The sequence below is a fragment of the Centruroides vittatus genome, unplaced genomic scaffold, assembly GCF_030686945.1.
Source record: "Centruroides vittatus isolate TY-2023 unplaced genomic scaffold, ASM3068694v2 contig_216, whole genome shotgun sequence".
Classification (NCBI taxonomy): Eukaryota; Metazoa; Arthropoda; class Arachnida; order Scorpiones; family Buthidae; genus Centruroides; species Centruroides vittatus.
In genome coordinates this window covers 330,540-340,911 of record NW_027121347.1, presented here as the reverse complement: position 1 = coordinate 340,911, position 10,372 = coordinate 330,540, and the positions used below count along the sequence as shown (strand labels likewise).

The following is a 10,372-nucleotide window of genomic DNA, read 5'->3' as shown; positions in this document are numbered from 1 at the left end:
GACGAATCAATTTAATTTAGTAAATTTTTAAAAATTAATAAACATTTTTAAAATTTATAATAAACTTAAACTTCTGTATAACGCAATACGCTATGTAGAGGATCCGTAGTTCATAGTTCACTACACGTCGTATATTGCCTAACTGTGTAGTTTGTATAAAAATTTGAATAAAAGTTCGGGTAGAGAAGTTATGAAAATGGTAGAAAAATAACGCCCATAGACCTTATTTTAATGTCCCTAAAAACGGTCGTCAGCCCACCGCTCTGGGGACTTCGGAATTGAATCCAATCAAACGACCCCAAGAATTTTTTTCTGGATGATCTGTCCCAAATATTTCAAGCCCCATCCCCGCTGCCATTGTGGGCCTGGTCAAACCCGCAATGGGTTTAATTGAAAAACATTAACTATAAATTTTCTGATACCTGAAACCGTATGAACCGATGCCTTTAGTGGCGGGTTTTTTCTGCAATCAGAGCAACATGATCAGCCATACAATCAAATCTCCCGTTATAGCATCATTGTCAATAGTACCTTTATCACAATATGTCAATTAATATCTTTAAAGACCATTTCAATTGGTGAATTGATAATATGTATTGTAAATTATATTGTTATCATCAAATCTTGAGGTGACTTTAAAAGATGTATGCGGACTCCATTACAACATATAATTCTGATTGTTTGAAGTACTTCAGTTCAACTCCAACCACGTATCTGCTTTAAAACCACGCTGATTCCGACAAAAATAAATGGAAGAATTCAAGAAAATTATCACGTCTGAAGAATTATGCAATCGAAATTAATTCCAAATGCTACCATTACGTACAAAACGGCGCTGTAGTCAGAATTATCGGAAGTTAGTGTTTGTAAATGAAAATTAGACGTGGAGTCAATTATTTTTCTGATAATTCTACTGAACGTAGCGCTGTTTTTTTCATCTGGTGTTGATTTTTAAAGTTAATTTTTAAATCCGAATTATTTATATTAAGCGACGTATAACTCAAAAATATCCCTATAGATGGCGAAAAGAGGCAGATTTCCTGACTGGCGTCTAATTACAGAACCATTCCGTTGCCGTAGTTCTGGATTTTACCACGAGATGTCACTAGTATCGGCAAATATAAATCTGGTGTATGGTTCACTACGGTATACTATTGCTAATCCACCCTCTCAATTATCTGGCATATCCCTGTATGTTTCTGCCTTATTCGTGTTTTTACAATACATGTAAAAGTAGAGAATAATGGGTGAAACGGCTTACTTATTCAAAATACTACATTAAACAACGTAATTCCTCCCCTCCTATCCATTCCTACAGATTAAAACACGTGTTTACTGCATATGTCACAGGGTCGAAAGGTCAACGGATTAGTCTACAATGCGAGAGATGTAAGTGTTCCTCTGTAATGTCCTAATTATTACACTTTAATAGATGAAATTACAGTAGGCTTTGTTAATTTGTTGGATAATTTAAACCGCGAACAAAGAAACTTTGCCATTTTATTCAAAAATGTCAACCAACAACGAAGAAATTGCAAAGAACACGTGACTATACCCATACGGTACCCCGTCTGTTGCCAACAGCAACGTCAGTTTACGGCAGGGGGATCATTTCGAGTGACGTCATACTCATTCTATGCTTACTTTTATATAAACAAATGAGACGTTTGGACGTCTGAACGTTGGCTTTACTTTTACAAGTTGTAATTTCAGAACTAAAGTTTTTCCTGTACTCATTTATAAGACACATTACCTAAACAAATATTGTACTGTTCCTTAATCTAAAATAATCTATACAGCACATTTGATGTAATACAGAATTTTGTAAAGCTATTGTGTGTATTCTATACACTCGTGTCTATCGAAAAGCAAGTTTAAAACAGTTTTATAAACTTATAAACACCAGATACACTTACTTATAAGTCTGCGTACACCTTTTAGTCACTCTCACATCATTCCTGTACGCGGATTTTAACAGGGGGATGTGAAATGACGTCAAACTGGTGTAATAGTGCATGTATCTTTGTAGAAATTCTGCTATATTATTAATAAACTAGTACAAAGTAACAGTACATTTATTACATATTTAAACTCTTTCGATTAATAAAGAATCGTTTATGACTTGAAAATCACACATAAAATTCACACAGGAAATTGCTCAGTTGTTTGTTCATTCTCCTGAAAATAATGAGGAATAATAAAGGAGTCCCGCGTACTCTTCACGCAACTAAATTGTTCTTTCTATGATACTTTTCGAAACACGGAATAAGACATAAGGTAACGTTGCATTTAGCGCACCAAAACCTACTAACCCTTCTTTTGTTTTCCGATTTACAAAGATAACACGGCTTCCTAAGCTTCCTGCCTTCGGGTCTACTCGACGACTCGGGGAAAAAGGTCATAAAATGCTGTTCCTTTGATCTTGATAGACGTATCCTCGATATTTCATTTATTTTAGGTTTGATGCTGTGAGCGTATTTCTCTGTGAGATTGGTCACTAAATTTAGTATGAAGTTCAAATGGGTTGTATTTGCCCCGTATTTATTATAAATTACGTACGAATTAAACACCGTGATTTCTACCAGATGAAGGAATATCTTGGTGTAAAATTTTTTCAAACGCTTCTTTTTTATAGCGTAAGTATTAATGCATTGATCTGCCAGATCGACACCTCCCATTCCTTTGTTATAATCCAACACTGCTGCAGGTTTCATCCTAGCTTTCCGTCGTTTACTTTTAAAACTTTTCATGCTACCGTCGTGTATGGTGGAAAGCATACACACATCTTTCTTATCGCGCCATATCAGTGCCATGAGCTTCCCACGATACCACGAGCAAACTTCCCCGGGATTTAGGACTTTATCCTTCATATCTGGTGGCAAATCTTTCCTGTTGATCCGAACGGTACCCACTACATCAGTTTTGTAACGTGCTAACGTGTCGTATAACTTGGGCGAAGAAAAATAATTATCCAGAAATAACCTATGACCTTTGTCCAGACGACTTTCCATTAGAGTTAACACCACCCTTGATGTTTTATTAAATCCTTTAAGGTCGAGATCCTTTACTTTATCGGACAAAATTGTGGATTCTCCTGTGTAGATCAGCATATCGTAGACGTATCCTGTAGACGATTCGCAGAGAAGATAAGACTTTACGCCCATACGGGTCCTCTTCCTTGGCATATGGGTTCTCCACGTGAGACTACCCTTCCACATAAGCAAGCTCTCGTCTATACTTATATCCCTTTCTGGCCTGTAAATCTCTTGCCATTTTTCTTTTAGATGATTCAAAAGAGGTAAGATTTGAAGGAAATGATAATCTTTTTCTTTCCTACTTTGATCTGAATCAATGGTAAAATGAATAAATGACAGAAGAAGTAGAAATCTATCTCTTCTCATGACCTGCCCAAAGAACGGAGTGGCCAGCATTTTATCCTTAGTGAAATACAATTGCATCGTTGGTTTTTTTACTACTCCTTGTAGGATGAGTAACGCGATGAATAACTTAACTTCATTACAATCAGTGTCTTCCCAAGATAGAAATCTGCTCCTTTTTTTCAGAGATCCTTCCAATCTCATCTTCTTAATTGTTTCGGATGCATAAATATTTGTGTGTAACGCTATGGATTCTGCTAGTTCTTGCGTAAAGAAGTACTCGAATATCGATTCCGGGTTACGATCCAAGAAAGGAATGTTTTCATTAACCTTTCCTAAATCGCTGTCTGCAGGGAAAGGTTCTCTCGCTTCTCCTGACAGACTCCACGACTGCCGATCACATTCACCTTCACTTTCACTAAATTCGTATTCATCCGTTTCACTAACATCACTCTCTTCATCATCTGAACTGAAACTATCCGATTCACCTTCGTGTTCGATTCTTCGTTTCTTCGACGCCATGTCTGAAAATAAATACAGGAATTTGTAATCATCGAAACTTTTCGACACACTGTACTGGCTTGAAAACAAAGCAACTACAGAGGAGATCGCTGGTATAATACCTCACAAGGTCATTGTAACTCGTAGCTGTAGCAACGGGTCAGTTCATTTCGGTGTGGAGGAGAAGTCGCGTGAGATAAAGGGGCTGATTTGTGTTGTATTACTCTCATATAATTTCTAGTTTACATTCGTAAATAATACGAAACTACCAAAGTATCACTAAAATATAGCACAATTATCGATTGTAACGTTAGAATCACAGAAGTAATACACCAGCAACGTATTTTCGCGCTCATTTTTACGAAAATACAGAATGAGTACGTCATTAATGCATACAGGCTAACAGTTACTACCACGTAACACATCTAAAATAAACAATAGATTCCATTGTAAGTGTATTAAAAGAAACGCCCTCACTTTAAATCAAAATAATATATTTTTATTAAGGAAATATCATTTATATATGTTCAAAATAGTACAAAATAACAGTATATTTATTTCATATTTTAATTCTTCCAATTAATGGAGTGTTCGTAAGGTCATAATTGAAAACCGTACATGAAATTTCATACCATAAACCCCTTTTATGAAATTCATTGCAATTTAGGAGTTTTATTATAACCTTGTAAGTAATCTCCGGGTTATCCTGTACTTTTAGGATAATTTACATGAGATTAAACCACGTGGATAATCCATTGTAGGTTAAACCCCGTAAGACAAATACCTCATTTGTGAAGACTTTTAGTGCTGTGTGTAGTTGCACAGAGCATGGTGATTGATTAAAAAAGAAATTGCTCAGTCGCTGACATAAAAATAGACATCGCTCATGGTGTAATAAGCCAATGTTGTATACTCTTTACTGAACAAATTGTTCTTTTGTATGATACTTTTCGAAACAAGGAATAGCACATAGCGCAACGTTGCACTTCGCACACCTGTACATAGATGCCTTTCTCTTATTTTTGCGCGAACAAACAAAACATCTTCTATAGGGACGAACAAGAGTTGCCGTAGAAGGGTTAAAGGTTATAAAGTGCCTTTCGTTTAACCTTGCTAGATTTGTTTTCGATTTTCTACACCTTTCAAGTCTGATGCTGTGAGAATATTTCTGTATGAGGTTGGACACTAAATTTAACAGGAAGTTCAAATGTCTTGTTTTAGCCCCGTATTTTGTATAAATTACGTAAGAATTAAACACCGTGATTTCTATAAGATGAAGGAACATCTTCAGGTAAAATTTTTTCAAACGCTTCTTTCTTATAGCGTAAGTATTAATGCGTTGATCTGCCAGATCGACACCTCCCATTCCTTTGTTATAATCCAACACTGCTTCAGGTTTCATCCTAGCTTTCCGTCGTTTACTTTTAGAACTTTTCATGCTACCATCGTGTATGGTGGAAAGCATACACACATCTTTCTTATCGCGCCATATCAGTGCCATGAGCTTCCCACGATACCACGAGCAAACTTCCCCGGAATTTAGGACTTTATCCTTCATATCTGGTGGCAAATCTTTCCTGTTGATCCGAACAGTACCCACTACATCAGTTTTGTAACGTGCTAACGTGTCGTATAACTTGGGCGAAGAAAAATAATTATCCAGAAATAACCTATGACCTTTGTCCAGACGACTTTCCATTAGAGTTAACACCACCCTTGATGTTTTATTAAATCCTTTAAGGTCGAGATCCTTTACTTTATCGGACAAAATTGTGGATTCTCCTGTGTAGACTAGCATGTCGTAGACGTATCCTGTGGACGATTCGCAGAGAAGGTAAGACTTTACGCCCATACGGGCCCTCTTCCTTGGCATATAGGTTCTCCAGGTGAGACTACCCTTCCACAGAAGCAAGCTCTCGTCTATACTTATATCCCTTTCTGGCGTGTAAATCTCCTGCCATTTTTCTTTTAGATGATTCAAAAGAGGTAAGATTTGAAAGAAATGATAGTCTTTTTCTTTCTTACTACGTTTTGAATCAACAGTAAAATGCATAAACCTTAAAAGATCTTCAAATCTATTTCTTGCAATGACCTCGCCAAAGAACGGGGTGGCCAGCATTTTATTCTTAGTAAAATACAGTCTGAGATTTGGTTTTTTTACTACTCCTTGTAGGATGAGTAAAGCAAGAAATAACTTCACTTCATCACAATTAGTGTCTTTCCAAAGTGGACTTTTGCTTCTTTTTTTCTGTATTCCTTCGTGTATCTTTGTATCTATGTACTTTCTGTGTATCTTTTTCTTAATTATTTTAGACGCGTAAATATTTGTGTGTAACGCTATGGATTCTGTTAATTCTTGCGTAAAAAAGTACTCAAATATCGATTCCGGGTTACGATCCAAGAAAGGAATGTTTACATTAACCTTTCCTAAATCGCTGTCTGCTGGGAAAGGTTCTCTCGCTTCTCCTGACACACTCCACGACTGATCTTCATCATTTTCACTTTCACTTTCACTTAACTGACTTTCATCTGTTTCACTTTCACTTTCACTTAACTCACTTTCATCTGTTTCACTTTCATCTGTTTCACTGTCACTAACAACACACACGTCATCTCTGGTGTATAAATATCTGTCTTCGTCGTCTGAACTACAGCTATCCGATTCACTTTCGTCTTCGATTCTTCGTTTCTTTGCTTTCTTCGACGCCATTTTGCCACTTCACTTGTTCTGAAAATAAATGCAGAAGTTTCCAATCATCAAAACTTGTCAACACACTGTACTGGCTTGAACACAAAGCAACTACAGAGGAGATCGCTGGTATACTACGTCACAAGGTTATCGTAACTCGTAGCTATGGAAACGGATCAGTTCATTTCGGTGTAGAGGAGAAGTTACGTGCGATGAGGGGGATGATTTCTGTTGTACTTTGCTTGCCATCCAATATATTATTCGACAGGATTTCGCTCCCACACTGTGATATAACTTCTATTTTACATTCGTAAATAATTTCAAATCATTCATACCATTAAATTATGCATTATATGACACTAAAATATAGCGCAATTATCGATTCTAACGTTAGAATCACGGAACTGATACACCAGAAACCTATTTTTGCACCCATATTTACGAAAATACATCGATTTTTAAGAATATTTCTTGTAGTTTTTGCGAAAAAATAAAATAAGTAAGTCATTAATAAATTGAGGTCAACAGTTTCTTGCACACAACACAGCTAAAATAAGCAGTAGATTACGTTTAAACAGTTTAAAATTTGAGTACTGTAGATAAAACTTAACCCACGTGATTCAGTATGGGTCCTATTTGAGAAAAGTTTAATCAAGTATTAAAATATTCAGCACGTTTTAACTCTTTATTATCCATGTATCCATATTAGTAACACGTTAAGCCAGTGATTTCCAAGGACCAAGCTCAGTGATATTGACCCCCCTGGGGCAAATTGAATTTTGAAAGGGTTCGGTGTAAAAAGTCTCAGTTATTTCGGAAATCCGGCCCTAGTTGAATATGTTAATACAGTCGAACCTTTGATAACGGACACCTCTCAACAACGGCCTCCTCTAATAGCAATCATTATTATCTTTAGGAACGTAATGTTTTTTTTTTTTCAACAAAAATACATACAAAATAACCTGTTATTAATGGAGATTTTTGTAATTAGTGGCCGTTGTTGATAGGTTTTATGTTAACTTTTATATTAAGAGTAAGCAAAACAAGTAATTGTGCGTGGCTCCATCTGTTATGAGATTTTGTCATAAATTTTTTATTTATTTTTAATTACTTTTAAATGGCAAAATGGTTTATTTTGAGGGTAGTAATTAGTTTTATAAAATATCCAGCAACGATATACACAAGTTTCCCGGCTATTATGAGATCTTATTTAAAAAATAACTAGATATACTGGTCCTTGCGCTATACTTTCAAGTGCAGTTAATGCCTCAGGTTTTCGATAGCAGGCGCGAGAGTCGCTGTTAGGCGAGAAAAAGTTTGTTTATATATAATATTCTGCCCTATCAAAAGTTAAATGATTTGTTGATGGCTTACTACACCTGTCCTTTGTTTATATAGGTTTAAAATATCACTAATATGTCTTTCTTTTAGTTTTCATGTCATCACTAATCACTATCACTGTCAATATGTAATAATACCTATTTTATTTGTCAACCTCTAACTCATCATTTTCTAATCATCTCTAAGTTATCATGTGCCCGTAAATATGTTGAATATGTTGTCTAAATAGTTTGAATTTCCTCTTTTCTCTCTAATAGCCTACATTTGAAATCCAAGAACAAAATCTATTGGCTTTTAATTCCCTTCTCTAAAACAAGACATTACCATTTGCTTACCATTTAGCATACCACAGAATGCTTGGATGATAGGTGTTTTATCACGTTTGGAGTAATCAATTCCATTCTCCCGAAAGGCCCTTAGATCTTATTTGAATTTCCCTAAACAGCTGGATGGCCGAGGCTGTTAGGGCAATTTTTTGGGTGGTCTGTCTCAGAAATGTGAAGCTCCATTTGACACCACCCGGCTGCTCCCATTCTGGACCTAGTCAAACCCGTAATGGGTATGATTGTAAAAGACCCTCCTAGTACCCACAGAAAGGAGAGAGCTAAGAAATAAAATAAAATAAGCTTTTGATATAGTATGAAAACTAATCTAAATGCATACAGGACATGTATCAAATTCATTAACTACTGATTGTCATCGAAGTATAAAGTAACTAGGAGACTCAAAACACAATCTCGTGTGTAGAATGTAGTTACTTCGTATTTTACTAAGTACTTCCTAATAGGATCCGTATTCTTAAAGGCCCATTAATGTCCAAATGGAGAAATCAACTTGTCACGGGTTCGTGCCTTATCCAGAGATGACCTAGTGGTGTTTTCCGTGTCATCTTCTCGCATCTAAGTTGTACCTCATTACTACGTATATTTCTTATTGCTTACAGTACTTCAGTTTAACTTCGCACTCGATTTAGTGCCAAGTTTATTAGCGCTTAATTGAGCTTTGTATATTAGGCCCGTAAATGTAAATGATTGGGTTTCATCTGATTTTCAGGTTATTTAAAGATTCCAGGTTGTTTTAATGGGAGTTTAGTTCGGCAAAACTAAACACCCATTACCAGATGTTACTTGAAATCCATTCTTGCACCATGATAATTATTTCAAGATTTCCTTACCTGGTGTCAATTACTTTTCTGATAATTATACTGAACGTAGCGCTGTTTTTTGATCTGGTGTCGACTTTTAAATTTCACTTTTTTGCATTGTAAGATTTCCAAATTAAAAAGTCATTCGAATGTCTTCAAATTGTAACAGAATAGAGGAATTAATTATGCAATTTTTTTAATACTTAAATATATTTATATTTTTATATACAATATCTTTTAATATACTTTAATATTTTTCAAATTAAAATAAAAAATAGTGTTTTTAAATTTAAAATTTAATTATAAAATTGTTTCTTTTGCTCCTTTCCTCCATTTTTTATGCAGTCAACTATTGCAGGTATGAGATTTATTCTTGATAATAGTTAGCCTGTAATTGGATAATTTCAATAAAGTTTTACTTTAAATGATGTATTTAACGTTCTGTTATTTATTTATCATATATTTTTTATGGAAAATACGTAAAAAGCAAGAAATAACTCAAAATATCCCGAAAGATGGCGGTAATAGGCTCATCTCCCTTTCTGCATCTCGCAAAGTGCATTCGATCACTTCTTTACGTCTATATGAAACACTATGTATACTACTGAGAATAACTGCTATTTTTTCTTTCCTTCTTCTCTGTCCTTCCCGAAAAACAGCTATCCAAGTAGACATAGTAGAACAAATTATCCACGCACTGAATTAAACACAATAACCATCTTATCAACAATACTATCAGAACATTCAGTAATCCAAGTGTAAACAATACAGACTTTATACACCCAGCGAGAGAATAAGTAAACACCTGAAAATCCCCTAAAACACTTAAAAAATCTGAACAAATTAGTGTTTTTTCTTTGCATTTTCCTACTTATTCTGGATGACAATTAATGTATGATACAACAATCACTACGTTATTATCCGTCGTCTCAATTATCCGGCAATCCCTATTATATATTTCCTCTTTATTTCTGCTTTTAGATAAATACAGTAAAATTTTAACAGTGAAGAATTAAAACTTACAATTACTGTATTACTGCACATAATTTCACCAATAATAAAGAATTTGTATCGAAGGGCGACGGACAAATCTGCCACACATCTATGCAAGAAATGGCCGGATTAGCGAGATTCTAATGTATTTAAATTAAATACTTTACTCCAGCAGAATTTTCATCCAGTACTTTTGTTATATGTATTTTTCTACGTCTATTTCTACCCCCTGGCATAACTTCAGTGTAACTTAAAGCAGCAAATGACGTAGTAACATCTGTTCACATTATTTACTACACGTTATAAGATCGAAATTCAATTCTAATG

At 35.1% G+C, this 10,372-nt stretch overlaps 2 protein-coding genes across 2 annotated transcripts; both read right to left on the bottom strand.

Moving 5' to 3' along the window:
- Window positions 1-2,219: 2,219 nt before the first annotated feature.
- Window positions 2,220-3,899, bottom strand: LOC136970763 (piggyBac transposable element-derived protein 4-like). Its single transcript, XM_067265212.1, has one exon. The coding sequence runs from the start codon at window positions 3,897-3,899 to the stop codon at window positions 2,220-2,222; it is 1,680 nt and encodes a 559-aa protein (XP_067121313.1).
- An 895-nt stretch (window positions 3,900-4,794) lies between these two features.
- Window positions 4,795-6,588, bottom strand: LOC136970761 (piggyBac transposable element-derived protein 4-like). Its single transcript, XM_067265211.1, has one exon. It carries the CDS (start codon window positions 6,586-6,588, stop codon window positions 4,795-4,797), a length of 1,794 nt encoding a protein of 597 aa, XP_067121312.1.
- Window positions 6,589-10,372: the final 3,784 nt, after the last annotated feature.

What these genes read in the sequence shown, in the direction of transcription:
- LOC136970763 (XM_067265212.1), bottom strand. Translation starts at nt 3,899, where the DNA reads ATGGCGTCGAAGAAACGAAGAATCGAACACGAAGGTGAATCGGATAGT.
- LOC136970761 (XM_067265211.1), bottom strand. Translation starts at nt 6,588, where the DNA reads ATGGCGTCGAAGAAAGCAAAGAAACGAAGAATCGAAGACGAAAGTGAA.